Here is a 17,276-nt window from a genome sequence, read left to right as displayed (position 1 = left end):
AATTCCTCATGCTAGCTTTGTATTTCTGGGAGCTGTAGTCCAAAAATATAAATCTTCCAAGCTCTGAACAATATCAACAACGCCAATAATATTTGCCATACTCACAAAATGCTTTCCCCAAGCATATTTATAATGACTTTCAGAGGACTTCTGTCACTATCTTCAAATGTTCATGACCTTTCCTCTCTAGGCCCCACTTCCAATTCCATGTTTCTATAATTCTACCATACTATCAGCCCAGTTCTGTGTCTGCAAATCACAAGGTCAATCCTATTTATTATCTTTTAACAAAGTGAATGGTCAGTTGTTTCCCCAGAGTCTGCAGTTGTGGACAGAAAAGTGTCTAGTCATTTTATGCATAGAGAACTGGGAAGTATGAAGTCAGGTGGGTAGATGCAAGAAGTACTCACATAAAAACATCTGCCATGCTATGGGCAGAGAATTTAGAAACTCAAAACCAACTTGAGATCTTCAAGATGTTGTTGGGGCAGGCCTTTCATCATCCCTAGCCATATCCAGTAGTAAGTAAAATAAAACAAATTAAATTAAAATTAATTAAGTTGTAATGGGGTGGTAAACCTGTGGCCTTCTAGATGTTGCTGAATTGTAATTTGCATTGCAAACAGTAAATATCCACAAATATTATGTACTTATAGACTTAAGGAGGAAAATAAAGTTAAAATACCTTGATCTGTACTGCTGTTGTGCAAGGTGAAATAGGGCAGGCCAGGACCTGTTATGAACAAAGTGTTAAAATTGTGATTTCTTCATTTTTAACTAAGGCATATAGAAAATGCATTTAATTTTGTTATGCCTGTATAGAGTCAATTTAAAAAGAGTCAATTGCCTTCAAGTTGTTTCCAATCTATGTCGGATCTAAGGAAAACTTGACATGGGGTTTTCTTGGCAAGATTTGTTTAGAGAGGTTTGACTTTGCCCTCCTCTGAAGCTGAGAGAGTGTGACTTGCTCAAGAGCACCCAGGGGGTATCCACAGCCAAGCAGGAATTGGAACCCTGTTCTCCAGAGTCATACTCCAACAGTCATACCACTATACCAGTTGACTCTTGCACCTAATTTTACTTGAAACCATATTGAGGAATTCATGCAGAGGCCAAGTCTGAGGGAGATATGGGAAGAAAAAAAACCATTGTCTTGAGGCTTTATGCAGACTACCTAACATTTCAAGTATGTGACCTCCCTTCAGCCTTCTTCTGCTTCCTTTAACTCCCAGATGGACCCCCCCCCCGCCCCAAAGTCTGACCTTCTGTTCATTCTAGGTGGCAGAAGAAAAATGACAGCCCTTTTCTGAATACCCTACTTATTGCCCTCACTACCTTTTACACCACGAAAAGAAAGCTTTAAAAGATGCTCATGATACACATATGACTGCATTTAAAACAGTAATCAGAACAGCAGTGATAAAACCAGTACAATCGTTTGAGGGTTGGGCCTGGGAAAAATGAATATCTCAAAGAAGAAAACTAAGGAGGAAGCTCTGCATTTAATGAGCAAATAAACAAACAAACAAATAAAAAAACAATCTAGAACAAACTGTATCCATCTAAATAGTTAGGTGGCGATCTGTTCAAATGAACAGGAAATGATTAGGAAGTGGAGCTGTATGTTTCAGTGTTTTTCTTCCACCTCTTTAAGGGAAATTGAAGTCTGGATTTTCTGGATGAGTGCCTACAGCAACACAAACTCAGGAAATATTACATACTTGTTTATTATGTGTTTAAAAGTCAGATGAAATTAAAACCAAGTAAGCTGTTATTCGTTGTGATCCAGAAAACTCCATTAAGCACAAGGGCAAGTTTGGGCACATGCACATGAAGCCATTCATTCACAGACTCTATTGCTGCACGTCTCATGCTTTATGAGAACCATGTAAGAATATCTGTGACACTGATGAGGAACATGTGGTCCGTCAGATGCTGAACTGCAATTCCCATAATCCCCACCCATTAGCTGTGCTGGTAACGAAGACAACATCTGAGGGATCATGGATTGCCTATCTCTGAGATCTAGAGTTTGAACCAAAAACCTGATAACCTCAGACTACCTAATAAGTAGTTGAAAAAATGTAGACTATGGAGCCCTCTTCAGACATAAATGGGAACAGGGATATGCAATAATACTCTCAGTAACTGTCAAACCATAAGAGGAAAGCTTCCTGAATTTATTAGAATCCTGAATATCGAGTCATGTTTCTCTCAGATAGAATTAGCTGTACTCACCATAGCAATTCAGTATATAGTATCTTGCATCTGTGCTGAAGGATGCTGAATAATACTGACACCTTTCTTTGTTTAGATTACAGCTAATGCATGTTTTTGGAAACCCATTTTTTAACTCCACTCTGCACAAATGGGAAAAAGAGAAAGGCAAAAGAACATTTCATAAATATCTAATCCAATCACAGTTTCATCAAGAGTTCAAACAAAGCTAATTCTGATTAAATGCCACTTGTTTTTAAAGGATTCCACTAGCACAAATGCTTTTTCTATTCTGTCCTGTTTAAAAAAAAAAAAAAGACAAGGATTAACTGGTAGAAAAGGAGTTTCACTATAATCTCTAAATTCTTCTCATCATTTCCATGGCTGTCATACAATCTCTATTTTTCATATTTGCATATTTTTCTTTCCTTAAGAGCTTTATTAAGCTGTTCTATATACTTTTCATACTGATATTCTCAGAGCTTGAGATATTTCCCTTTTTGGAACACACCTCCTAGAATTCCCCAGCTAGCATAAGCACTGGCTGGAGTGCAAAATCTGTCATCCTTACTATTTTCAGTTTTGCTAGAGTGTTTTATATGTATCAGGAAATTTACACTTTTTATTTGTTTAACAACATAATCATAAATCATGAGAGAGACACAGTGACCCTGTTTCATGTCAAATATTTTGTGTTTGTGTGTATGTGTGTGTAGGCATGTCTCTGTGTTAAACAACTATGCACCATGTGGTAACACTTCATTTTTAAGGCACAATACAAACTAGTTTGCTAAATAGTGTGTTTTGGGGGTACTACCCTCAAAATCTATTCTGTTAAGATCCAACACATAGGCTTGAATCCTACAATTAGTTGCAAGTAGAGTAAACCAGGCAAACCATGGAATTCACCAATGAATTCAATAAGCCAATTCTAGTTGAGACTAATTAATAGGATTCAGGCTACAGCCTGACCAGACCCAAAAAAATATATCATGCAATACCCAATTCTAAGCAAAGCTCAGCCTCACTCATATCAGTGTGCTGTATAGATGCCAAGATTTATAATTTTGTTTTGTTCTTTAAATTGTTCATTATGTAAAGCGCTGTGTAAATATACAGCGCTATATAAATAAACTTTAACAACAACAACATATTTCTGGTTCACCTGGCCACATTAAAAGGCTTATGACAATTTTAAAATCTCAAAACACATAGTATTTTAATCTTTAATGCTTTTTAAAATGTTAGAGTTAAAACTTTAGTTTTTAACCTTTTTTAAAAATGAAAACATGGTAATTAACTGGATTTTTTTCTTAGCATTCAATAGCTTTGATTTAAAATAGCTTACTTATAAAGATTTCTCCCTCCTGGCATACTTTCAAATTCATTACTGATAAAGTATCTGTGAAGCAAACAAAAAAGTTATTGATTAAATCTGCACAACTAGTTTGGTTCCATTTTAACAAATGAGAGCAGTCACCAAGAAGGCCCTCTCCCATGTCCTCATGGAATGTGCTGGTGATGGTGGTGAGACCAAGAGAAATGTCTTGGCCTGTCCATCCTTGGGAATAGTAGAATCAGCATAGGTGGCAGAGCACATCACCCCCGAGCTATTAATATTTATTTTGTATTGTAACTTTTCAACTATTCCCTGTAGTAGTACAGGGCAAAAACAATTGTCTATACAGTACATTCATCGATGTGGAAAACTAATATGATGCTTGAACCTTTTGAAACAGAGACAAGACAGTTTTAATTTCTAAATGAAGTGCTTTCTTTAGCAAATACTAATGAATTATTATATTTACGCTGTAAGCTGCTTTAGATCTCATATTGGGAGAAAGACAGGATAAAAGTCCATTAAGTAAATAAATAAATAGTATTTGAGTACTCCTCACAACCCTTATTTCAATACACTAACACTTACACAATTCAACAGAAACTCACATATAATTATTTGTTAGAGCGGCTATGCTGATTACCTCCCATGGTCCATTTGTAACAGGTATCGTCTTCTAAAATATAAAATAGTAGATAAAATGTGATTATGTAATCTTCGTGATATGCGAACAGAAATCAGTAACACATATGTCACTTACCCCTGTGCTGTCAGTGTAGTGGATGTGTTTATAGCCATTTATGTCACTGATGATTTTGTAATAGCTAATTCTGTCATATGAAAAGTAAGGTTCAGATGGCTGAAACTGGAAAAAAAGAATTAATGTTCAGCAGTCCTTTCAATTTAGCTTCATATGTTGACAATAATTGATACAATAGTATTGGGGAAATGCAAGTACCACCACATTTTTCTGATTCAGGAAGGAAATGTTGAACTTTTCCATTCAAAGGGCATAATATTTCTAGAAAAGTGTATGATATTGCCCAACAGAACAAAATCATGATAAAAATAGCAAGGTAATTATGGATGGACTGCCTCGGTACATGGAATCCATCAGCTGCCACTAATTGCAACTGGCCACTGAACTGGATAGCCATTTCTTCCCAGTTTTACAACAACAAATTCCTTTTTTAACTAAATAAATAAATGACCCAGAAGCTTTTGCTGGTTATTCCACTGCCTACCGAGTTGGAAGCATGTGAGAATTATTTCAGGATGAAGCCCTAAATATATTGTAAGTTTGATTATTGTTGTACACTGCTTTGAATTTTTTCAGACATAAGCAGATTATAGATATTTGTAAACAAACAAACAAATAAAAGTAACACTAGTGTTCAGTGATTCTATGTTTTCAGTTACAGAACACTTCTTATTTCAAATTGGTAAGTGAAAAGAGCAGTATTGACCAGTCAGTGCAAACACAACTTGATCTTTGCAGTTGTACAGTATTTTATTGACAACAAATACTATAGCCAGTGGGACACTGGAGTATTTGTCTTTTGGCAGTGGGGGCTTAACCTTAACTGGTGGTGTTGCACTTCCACTTTTGATCAGGTTCTTTCATTCTCTTACTTTTAAGGTGCCTTTTTTAAAGGACATAAAAAGTATAGCCTGTATGTTTAATGCAACATGCCGTTTAACCCTAAGTTAGCCTTCCATTTATTGAAAATATACTCCATTGGAAAAAGTGGCACTAAGAGCTACAAAAGGAGCAGGAAATCAGTGAAAATCCTATTTCCAAAATGGAGAGTCAACATGCTGTACAGTTTAACAACACAATACAGTTTAAAACTTTTTCACGTTCAGGAAGCTCAGGGTTGCTGTTTGGCATCTCAGCAATAACAGGGCCTCTTCCACTGTCCCCGTGGTGCTTGCTTTCTAGGGGAATGTGCAAGAGGATGAAGGACTCCTTCCTGCTCAGTATGCAACTGAGGCCTGTGTTACTTGAATGCAGTTCACACACGCACCTCTCCCTGTGCAGGAGACAGGCCAGTATTGCAAGCGGGTGTGAGGGCCTTCAGGTTTTGCAGGGTTGACAATCAGGGAAGCTACTTCATACTGAGGGGTTTTATCCATGATACTTTGTGTTCCAGGTAGGCTTCCTTCAGTGTCTTCAGTTGTTCTTGATTCACCTGTATAATCCTTCCCTGCTTTCCGTTGTTTGTTCCGTTGGCATAGATCATTTTGAGCAAACCCACATGCAATGTTTATGTTCTCTTGTGTTGTGTGGGAAGAATTGCTGCGCCCAATGCATGTAAGTGATACTGGTTTTGGATCCTGTTCCATTTGTATTTCTGCCCTGATGCCCCGGGGTGGAGGCTGGGCCGTCACTTCACCAGAGCAAACTGGTTGGTACTGGGAGGGCTGGGAGGATTGGCAGTGCTCAGCTGGTGCTTTCTTGACTTGCTCTGAAGCCTCTGTTAGCTGGGGCAAGATTGCTGCTATGTAATTAGAACAAATTTAATTGTTTTTAAACAAATTATCTATTTTAATATTGTAGTAGTTTAATTCCTTTTAAACTGTCATTTTTGTAAAACTTACAAAAATGACAGTTTAAAAGGAATTAAACTACTACAATATTAAAATAGATAATTTGTTTAAAAACAGAATACAATTGAAAAAGAAAAAAGCACTTAAAATCATACACTTTAAAATAATACAATACCTCCAGGATGTTCTTTTAAAACTTTCTATTTTAAACACCTATCTGAACAAGAAGGTCTTAGCCTGATAGCAGAAGGCCAACAAGGAAGGAGCCATTCTGGTCTCCCTGAGCAGGGAGTTCCAGAGTCTAGGGGCAGCCACCGAAAAGGTCCTTTTTCACGTCCCCACTAACCAAGTTTGTGATGGTGGTGGGATGGAGAGATGGGCCTCTTTTGAAGATCTCAGAGCCTGGGCCAGTTCATGCAGGTGTATACGGCCTGCAATAGCCAGCAAAGCTCTAAAGGGAGACCCAGTGAAGTTTAGTGATCTGAACAATGGACTGTGTCTCCAGAATGCAGGCTTGAAATCCTCACTTGGAGATGAAAACCCACTGGGTGACCTTGGGCAAGTCATATACTCTCAGCCTCAGAGGATGGCAATGGCAATCCCTCTCTGAAGAAACTTGCCAAGAAAACCCCACCATAGGGTTGCCATTAAGTTGGAAACAACTTGAAGGCAAACAACAACAGCAAGCTCAAGGCTCTAATAGGACCCAACATGGTGTAGTGGTTTGAGTATTGGACTTTGACACTGGAGACCAGGCAAACTCCATCTGAATAAATCTTACCAAGAAAACACCATTATAGATTTGCCTTGGAGTTGCCATAAGCTGCAGGTGACAAGAAAGCACACAACAACAATAATAACAGCAGCAGCAAGGCTCTAAGCCTCTGCACTCCAATGGACTCAGGGAAAGGTATGTAAATATGCATAATTGTGGTTATTGTTTTACCCACTGAAAATCAGAATGAAAGGCAAGACAAAAACAGCAGAAATCCATGATCTAAATCCAACTACTACTCTCAACCAGAACAGGACTGTCAAATCAGTAGCTGAGTTGTAAAGCCAGCACTTGTGCCAATTCCCATTCATTCAATAGGTCAATCCTAGTTAAGACTAGAAAATGGGTTGAGGAGCAAGTCTTTTGAATGATACAAAGTGGCTTTGGGGCATTTCAGAATAGCCTGCAGAGAAGTGTCTGAAATGGAAGGAAGGAATTAAGAAATACCACTACAATAATTTCCTTTTTTTAGTGATCAAAATTATATTTCTCCACAACCCCCCTTAGATTTCTCTTTGCCTTCTAGCTGACACAATATATGTTTAGATTGGCCCTCTTCTGAAGATTCATGTATTTTACTGAAGGGTTGCCTACTGTTAGTTCTGGCTCTGGCTTCTGATTGATTTTTCCCATGGGTCAACATTTTATTTTTTAAAAAGAGTTTCTGACCCTTGTGCAACAGAATAATGATATGTAGCTTTGGTTTGTTGACAGAATAGTTGCCGGTTGGACTGTCATAGAGTATACATCAAAAAGGAGGGGGGGGGAGGAATAATATCTCCTCTATTGCTACTTTATAGTACACTCACACTTCCATTTTTTTCTTTTCTTTTGCATAACTGTTCACAACATACACAGTCTGCTCATCATGTTGCTGACTGAGACTTTATGGTGTAGAAGCAAAAATGTGTTAGTTGTAAGGTCTTTCCCTTCCTGAACAAGCTTGACAGCAGGTGGGATTATCTCCCATCTTTCTGGTGTAGATTTTATCCCTGCTGTGCTGCTTCCTTCCTCACTTGGTGTGTTTTTGAAAGCTTTCCTCAGGAAAACAAAAATGTAAAAAGACATGGCTTGCAAGCGAAAAGTGAACAGTGTGACACACATTTTTAAAAAAATCATACCATGCCATTATTTTATCCCATTTTTCTTCAGAAACAGAATGTGGACACTTAATAAACCTGGCAACTCAGCTACCTCTCTTTTTAGAACAATAGTGTCACTGCTGTTACAAGTTTTGTTGTTTTAATTACATCTCAACAAGATTTTATCTGATTTCATTCCAGATGGATGATTGTGGAGTCAATAAAGGAACTTACACCACAAGTCTATTCACGTCTGCTCAGACAAACACTCTATTATATTCAGTGATATATGCTCCCAGGTAAGCATATGCACGAATACGCAGAACTGTGTTTAACTCTACCACTTTATGGACCAATATTTGCCTCACATATGTTGGAGTGGAACCCAAGGAGGAACTGGAGCATTTGGAGCTAAGTACCTCTTTTTCCATTTGTCCACTGGAAAATGCCATTTCCCAGCTATCTTTCGTAAAGGAAAATTAACATTGTAGACATGAACTGTGCAACATATTTATTTGGGTTTTTAGCAGACCTGGTCCAAGAAGGCAGCTTATATATGAATGGACACTTACCCTGCCAATCCAACCAGTTTTACTCTCTTCAATATGCTGCTTTTCCTGAAAGGGAAAAATTAAATTAAATTCCCACTGTTATAAGTGACTACTAAAATTTTATCTAGTTCTGCCCCATTTCCCAAGTCCAAAAGCTGATATGTAAAGAATTTTCTTTTTTTCATTGTCTCCCTAAAGTTGACAACCCCTTGCATACCTCAGGGCATTGCCATGTTCCATTTTGTCTAGCGAAGTCACATATGCCAAGAACTGAAAAATTCTGAATTCTTCTGAGCCACTGAAGGCAGATTCTCTCATTCGCCACCCATGTTACAACACTCAAGTAGTGATCCCTGGACATAAAAACAGGATTCTAAGTATGTAACTATAAATGCACTCAAATCTCAATTCTAAAATGCAATGGTTTGCATTTATATTTCTCTGAACACTTGACATATACACTTACAATATCTGCTACACATCATTTGGTATTTTATAATGCTGTGTTGTGTGTCATTAACTTCATGGAATAAGAACTTATAAATGTTTATTATATCGTGGATAACTGCATATAATAGTTTGCATCTTTTTTTACACTGTAGCCCTAAAATTGTGGAATAGATAAACTAGCTTCTTTCATTACCTCTGCAATAAATACACAAATCTTTTCAAATACTTCCAACTGTCTATAAGTATGCTTTGCCCTTTTCCTAGGCCATGGATATGAGTGTCTAGGGATACCAACTCTAATCAGCACAAACAAACATTGCCCTCATAAGGAAATAAATCTAAACAACATGTTTTGGGATTTTATTGTTCAGCATCAAAAGATGAGACTCAATTTTAACCCTTATACAGGCAGATGGGACATTTTAGTCCCTCAGAATTGAATTTTACTATAGAATTCATAAAGAACTAGACCTACCAGGTAGGCATTTTATGACATTGTCACCCAAAAAGTTGTAAGTACTGTCCTCAAGTTTCAGCCACCTGCTATGTACATTTGTTGTTGTTGCTTTAATAGTAAAAAGCAGGTGGGATGAAATGGTCTGAACAAATCTATTGCATTTGTGTTTGTTACAATTTTTGCAAATAAGGAGGGCTGACAGCTACTCAAAACAAATATTCCACTTCATGTTAATGGTAAGAGTTTTTTGACAGTGGAACAGACTACCTCAGCAGGTGGTGGAACCTCCTTGGTGAAAGTTTTTAAACAGAGGTGGGATGGCCATCTGTCAGAGTGCTTCAGCTGTGGATTCCTGACAAAGGCTTAGACTAGGTGACCCCTGGGATCCCTTCCAATGCTATGGCTCTATGTGAACTTTTCTAGTTTGAGGCATGCGGGTATTGTGACAATCCCATGGTCTTGAAGCATTTTATACTCGCCAGTACGTTGGGATTCTTACTGCAGTTAGATAAGATGACAGATTTTAAAAACTTGACAGAAGTCATTTATCTGCCTGGACGAGGGTTAAATGCAGGTTCATTCTTCCAAAAACTGAATAATCCAAATTTAATAATCCAGACACAGATTATCCAAAAGCCAGTATTAAAACTAACACTGAATGCAAAAGGCAAAAATGAAAAGAAAAGAAAAAGCTGAAAATGAATGTGTTATGTGTATTAAATTACATTCTTCCCTGTTGCATGTTTTCTGTTCCTAATAAATAATAAAAATAACAGTAAAGCCAGAACACACACAGAGCAAAACTGTCTGCAAGAGTTTCCTCTTTTGGTTTTCAATTGAGAGGGACAGCTTCATGTGAAAAGGGACAAATGGTAAAAGCTGCCCCATACCACTCAGACTGAATGGGAAAGTCCACAAATACAGTATTTGTCTTCTGTCATATGCCTAAACAACTAAGAAATAGGAGATTGTATTAAGCCCTGAATGTTTACTATAAAAACTGAACAAGATTACGGTATTTAACATATTGCTCTCAGTCCAGTTCATTGTCCCAAACCAATCACATCTTTACTGTGGATGGGGACAAGTTCAAGACCAGAAGAAGTGCAGTAGGTCATACAACTCCAGTAGCAATAATTCAACAATCTGCTCATTCTATGTCATTTCTCCTTTCCCCTGAATGTCTTGTAAAATGTAGCTACAGGCAATCTTGAGTGCTAAGATTACACATATATTTAAGGCGGGGAAAGTGACAAAATCAAGATGCCACTACAACAAATTGTGATCTTATAATTTCTTATAGTGGTATCTTGATTTTGTCACTTTTCCCGACTTAAATATGAATTCATAGTGTGTAGTTTCCTATAATATTAATCATTACAAACATCAAAATTCCAGCTTTGTTATGGCATTAATATGGATCTTAATTCCAGCTGAATATATATTGAAAAGAAAGATCATGTTACATTATAATCAACCCACCACCAGCTGTTTGTTCTACTTTTAATAAAATAAATACTTTAAAAAAACTGAACCCTTTTATATTGTTACAATGTTGTTCAATTATACAAATCAACAAAACAAATTTTACTACAATTTTGGCACATACCCAGATTTTATGCTTGATGGTGCAACAATTTCAGTGGTATTGACACTGGGAAGAGATTGGGTATTCACAATAAACAGCCTTATGGTTGGATTCGTAGCACCTGCCTAGAAAAAGTTACAACACTTCATACCACAATTTAGATTCTACATACAGCCATGTATCCATTATAAAAGTACAATCAACTGAAAGTAGTTTTACTTTTAAGTCACAACATAAAAATAATAAAAACATCATGAAGGAAAGAAAAAAAAGTTATCAAATTCTGTTAAAAAGTACACAGACCCTTTGAAAACTATCTGCAAAGCCAACACAGAACATTTAATTTTATGTTAAAAAGGAAATACTATTCTATCAGTGTGGGAGCAACTGATGGAGTATGTTATACTCTCCCCATAATTTTTTGCAAAGTACTGTTTTTTAAAATGAAAAACAATTCCAGACACACACAGTTCTATGACCTCAGACACTAAGGAGCATTCCATTAAGCAAATTAGCCAACACAGAAAGGACAAACCCACGTAGCTACAAGGAGGAGCAATCCAACAGCAATTATGCTACTTATTTCACTGCTTTCATGCTTCAGAGGACTATGGGGGGGGGGTTCAAGGTAGGATACACACAAAAAACCCGTAGTAGTGCTTACCTAAAATCCCATTAGTGTACATGTATCTACACACATGCACACACATCCCTCTGCCTGTTCCAGACCTATGACACGAGAAAATTATTTTTGGGGTCCTCTTATCTCAGCTCAGTTAAGTAAGGGAAAGGAAAAGGCAGATGGTGCTTCAGCCTTGATTTTTCCATCTGAAGAATGAAGGGAGGTAATGTTTTGTGTTATATTAGGGCAAACTATTTGCATGATCCACCTTCATTCCATAAGGATATGACCATGCACCATACGTATATACTGTATGGGAGATTCCAGTGAAATGCTAATGATGGTCCAAAACACACTGCAGAAATAATCCAGTTTGAGACCGCTTTAACTGCTCTGGCTCAATGCTAGGGATTTCTGGGAACTGTAGTTTTGTGAGACATTTAGCCTTCTTGGGCAGAGACTCTGGTGTCACAATAAACTAAAATTTCCCTAATTCCCTAGCCCCGAGCCAGGGCAGTTAAAGCAGTCTCAAACTGGATTATTTCTGTAGTGTATTTTGGACTGATGTTTTCAAAAGAGGTTGTTTTTTACTCAAGTAATGGGGAAAGACCCTATTCTCTGGACTTGAGATTGCTCTGTGGCATCTATTTGCAGAAGATAACCACATGTCTGTGTGCACACAGATGGAAAAAAAACATACATTTTGATAGTATTCATGCAATTCAGGCATAGCTGGCTCAAATGAAAATTGAGAGACAGAGATGGAAGGAGAGAGCCAAGAGAAAGGGCCACATTACAGTACAGTTTTTTAACAGAGAATTTGCATTTCAAGCTGATCAGGTTTACGTCCTAATAGAATAGCATTACAACTTTTTCTGTGCAAAATTATATCAGAAAGAGATCTGAATTTATAGCCATCTCTTTCTCTGTTAAGACAGATATGACCCTGTTCCATTTCTGGAAGTAGCCTGTGCAAAGAAAAAAGTGACCCAGTCAGATAAATGATCTAGGGAGAAGAGGGGATTCTCCTTCATCCAATCCTCACCAAAATGGATTTCAATAAGCCATTTCAGAAACTTTTAAAATTCCAAAGCCCTAAATTGCATTTGTATTTCCTGTTTCTGTAGAGATAATATAATACTTCAATGCTGCCAGATGCTATTGACTTAAGTCACAATAATCACAGCAAGCTGTTGAGGAGAGACAGACAATATTTTTGTTAGCAGCAACTGATTAAATGTGACTATTCTCTTAATCAAACTGCTCAACAATCATGTTTAATAAATAACACAGACCTTAGGATATGGGATTTTAATGGTCTTTGGATACTGCAGCGTATCTTCTGAATAAAACGAATACTCGATAACTGGAACTTCAGTATCATTAATCTCTGCATATGCTAAAAAAGTGCCATTTGGAGACCACCACAGAGCAGAATGAGTGCCAAACATTTCCTCTGAAAGAGATGCAAATGTGTTCTTTTGAAGCAATGGTTGCTAAGCTGGCTTCTGCCCTGAAACATTGTTCTTATTAATCTGTACATCATTTCAAATGGAAGTTTAGCTACTAATATTCAGAATGCTTCCCCTATGTTGTGATCAATACAGTAACTGAAGATTCACAAGCCCTTTTTTGAAAATACTGTGCTATGGAAATCTGGCTTCAATAATGAATAGCAAATTCTAACACACTAATTTATTGTGATTTGGTACTATCATCATCATCATCATCATCATCATCATCATCAGACATCTCCTTAAGGAGACAGTCAAAAAGGAAAAAAACAGAATTAGCACCAAATATGAAAAGTGATCCAGACATTTCAAAATGTAAAAGGAAAGCCTGACATTAGAAATATATCAGATTTATCCTCTTCACCAAGGCCCAAACAATATGGGAAAACAGTAATTGTTCCATATATATTTTAGAAAGTAAAAGGACAGTATAGGTGAACAGGGCTAATTCACTTTTTGACTTTCACTGACCTCCCCTTCTGCTCATTCTTTTTTCTTCCAGTTGCATTTATATCAAAACAAATTAAAGGGAAAGTGACAAAATGGAACATGGTGATGAAAGGTAAAAGGAGAAGAGTACAATTCATATTAGAGAGCCAGCAGGGTGAAGTGGTTTGAACATTGGACCATTACTCTGGAGACCAGGGTTCATTAGTGGCAATGAACAGAACATTAGTACTATAACTCTATTTTTCCACACAGTTTCACAATTACGTGTAAATGTCAGGACAAAAACGGAAAATGTTTTTGTGTTCCACTCATGAAAAGCCTTTTCATTGCTGCATTGGAAGTGCAAAATTCCATGCACGCATATTTAGAAGAGAAATATTGCTCTTGTTCTCATGCTTATTATTGCAAGAGTTGCAGCAATGGAGCATTATTAAGCAAAATATATAAAAACAAGGGGAATAAAAACATTTCTCACAACAGAGTGTGCAAGATTCCAGTAAATAATACAGAAATCTGTAAGATGACAATGATCTTACAAATGCCACATTATTTGGAGGAAGTTCATTTGCCAAACAGGAATTTGGGAATTGGCAGGAGAAGAGGAAATGGCTATGAAGTCAGCTCCGCAATAGGGTGAATGAATCATTATTTGCTTTCACACCCCTTAATTGTGCAATTACAATGTTATTGGCTAGTTATTCATGGAATTTTATCATTAATAAGAAGTTATGTGGCAATAACGGTTTCCTGATGTGAGAAATAGAGGATAGGTGCAACGTCATGTAATAATCTTCACACAATTATGATGTAACTATGGTATTGTTCCACTCTTCTTCCATTTTTTAACCCCATGTGATAATCCCCATACTCTCTCAGCCTCAGAGGAAGGCGAAGGCAAAGGCAAAGGCAAACCTCTCTAACCAAATCTTGCCAATGATAGGTTTGCCTAAGGGCTGCCATAAGTCAGAAATTATATGAAGACACAGAACATCAAAGAATTCACTATGTATTATCCCATTGCTCACTTCACTCTTTCAATCAGATCTCCTATACTTTGCATTTAATCAGGATAGATCTGCATTTAAAGGCACACATCAACTGCCAAATATATGACTTGCATGTAAGACATACTATATAAAATGTTAACAATTCAACTATGCAGTTGTATTCAGCATTCATATTCAGCATTCATAGAACATCAACATAGGCAAATAATTTCCCCTTTCCCCCAAAAAAAGATGGACATGCATGTCTGTGTAGCTGTAATTCACATGGATAATCTATTTAATCACAAAAACTTGAAGGCCCTGTAAGTAAGTGCTTTACATATTTCAAAATGAGGTGTTTACCTTAGGGTTAATTGTGAATCCAACTTTGTCACTGGAAACCCAGGGAATCTTGGTGGTAAGAATACTTTTTAAACTTAACACATGAAAGATTATCATAATGGCCAAAGTGAGTGAAGAACCCATGTCAGCATGAAAGATGGTGAATGCATTGGAACAATTGCATTACATTATACAGAAATAAATTATATAAGATAATTTCAAACACGCCTGCAACGTATTTTGGAGGTTTATGAATGAACTGTGTCAAGCCTTTCTACTCCATGTGCCTGGAGAACAGATTAGAAAGTTTGCTTTTTAATTTGAGGCAACTATAGTTTGTAATTTCATCTGAATTTGGTAAATATTGCCAACAAACCAGGACCGCAAACCACAATCAAAACATGGCTTGGGAGACTTTCTTTGTTATTGTTGCAAATGATGGTGTGCCACAAAGTAAAAGCAAACACTTCTATCTAAAGTTCTCTTCTACATGTGAATGAGAAGGGAATGGAGAAAAGCATGTGAAGTTATTTCCATTATGCCAAATGACAGCTATATCATAATATTGCCAATACCCTATGGAGCCAGAAATATATTTACTGAATATGTTACACCCGATAAATGACAAGTAAGAAAAGAAATTCTGGAGAATTATGTTATACAAGAACTGTATATGCTAGAATGTGGAACGGTAGAGAATACCCTCATAAGACAGCTGGCTCTTAAAGTTATTTGAGATGATGAAAATGGATAAGTTGACAATGTTATTGAACAACAACACTGAAGAAAAACAACAAAGATTGGCAAAATGTAACACTATTATGGGAAAATAAATGGAGGAAGTTAAAAACAACAATTTTCCAAGGCTAAAATTAAAATCTTGGAAAATAAAACAGAAGCGATACTATCAATTAATATACAGTGGACCCTTGTTATACGCTGGGGTTTGCTTCCAAGATCCCCTATGGATAAAAAAATTCATGGATGTTCAAATTCCATTAAATATAATGACATAGCAAAATGGTGTCCCTTGTAAAAATTGGAAAATCAAGGTTTGATATTTGAAATTTATACATTTTCAAACCGTGGATGCTTGAATAAGTGTATAAAAAAATCCATGTATAAGAAGGGCTGACTGTATTAACATTTCAATAGAGAGGTAGATTGATCAGAAAGAGGATATAAACAGAGGGAGAGATAAAATTGTAAACAGACTGAGACTGGAAAGGTTAGGGACTGGACTGATTTTATTTAATGATGAGTGATAGATGATTATAATAATCTCACAGGTGATTACGAAATTAGGACTCTTTTTATGAGTTCTTAACTGTAAAAGACAACAGAAATTATATAAATTCAATATTAGGTGGCAATATGGTTTGTTGTCGTTGTGCACTCCAAGACATTTTTGACTTAGAGTGACCCAAAAATGAATCTCTAAAAGGTTTTCTTGGCAAGATTATTCACTGAGAGATTGTCATTGCTTTCTGAGGCTGACAGAATGTGACTTGCCCAGTTCCCAGTGAAATTCCATGGCTGAGTGGGGATTCAGACCATGATCATCCAGAGTCTTAGTCCAACACTCAAGCCAGTACACCAAACTGGCTCTCAACAAAATGGTATTCTTATGCAATAGTTACCTTCATATACCCAATCTGATAATCCATTAAAAATTCTGTTTTCTTCGCCATTTTTGGTGATCTGTATATCAGAAGCATTTGGCATTTCTCTGATGTAAATGTTGTTATTCGAAACATAGGCCTGCCATAAACAGAACAGATAATGCTGGTTTTATAGCCCTTCAATATCACTTTTTTCCCCCTCAGCTACTTTACAAGTACATTCATTTTACATATCAGCCTGTAACTGGAGATGTTCTCTGTGCTGGAGGTTGTTTTAAAGGTTCTTCCCAGCTACCATCCTCCCCATGGTTTCCTCATGCTCAGTAGTTAATAAGCAATGTTAGTGTTCAGCATAAAGCTACAAATTACCCATCCAGACAATTAAATAGATCATTCTCCCTTTTAAGATCTTTGTACCCCCTCCCCCATTTTATCCAGCTGTTAGAATTTCAGGTTTGTTCTCTTTTGTTTGGTTTTGGCTTGGCTTGGTTGGGGTTTTTGTTGTAATTTAAAAAAAAAAATCTTACTCAATACCCTGTGTTACTGAGTCCATTAAAGATTGTTTTGGGCTGTTTTCCCACTAGATTTTTCTTTAAATCTTAAATCCAATTTTCTTTAAACCTTAAATCCACTTTCTTGGATATATACAGATCTTAGGGTAATGTCACTTCTACCAATGTATCTCTCTTGCATGAGTGATATAATTCTGGCTGCATACACATACGTACAGG

General features: G+C 36.8%; 1 protein-coding gene across 2 annotated transcripts in view; it reads right to left on the bottom strand.

Annotated features, from left to right (window-relative positions):
* DPP4 (dipeptidyl peptidase 4) overlaps positions 1-17,276 on the bottom strand; it is a 67,379-nt gene that overhangs the window by 30,272 nt on the left and 19,831 nt on the right. For both annotated transcript variants that reach the window (XR_006103575.1, XM_042463951.1), the window contains exons 8-17: positions 16,564-16,684; positions 12,927-13,087; positions 11,031-11,134; positions 8,732-8,867; positions 8,536-8,580; positions 4,317-4,421; positions 4,165-4,232; positions 3,566-3,619; positions 2,239-2,360; positions 686-733 (exon numbers count right to left, since the gene is read on the bottom strand). Coding sequence is in view for 1 of the 2 variants with exons in the window: in XM_042463951.1 (XP_042319885.1) it covers positions 686-733; positions 2,239-2,360; positions 3,566-3,619; positions 4,165-4,232; positions 4,317-4,421; positions 8,536-8,580; positions 8,732-8,867; positions 11,031-11,134; positions 12,927-13,087; positions 16,564-16,684 (964 nt within the window). In the remaining variant the exon portion in view is untranslated. The remainder of the gene's footprint in view (positions 1-685; positions 734-2,238; positions 2,361-3,565; positions 3,620-4,164; positions 4,233-4,316; positions 4,422-8,535; positions 8,581-8,731; positions 8,868-11,030; positions 11,135-12,926; positions 13,088-16,563; positions 16,685-17,276) is intronic.

The sequence above is a fragment of the Sceloporus undulatus genome, chromosome 1, assembly GCF_019175285.1.
Source record: "Sceloporus undulatus isolate JIND9_A2432 ecotype Alabama chromosome 1, SceUnd_v1.1, whole genome shotgun sequence".
NCBI classification, from domain to species: Eukaryota; Metazoa; Chordata; class Lepidosauria; order Squamata; family Phrynosomatidae; genus Sceloporus; species Sceloporus undulatus.
Note: the sequence above shows the minus strand (reverse complement) of the source record. Positions and strands in the feature narration are given on the sequence as shown.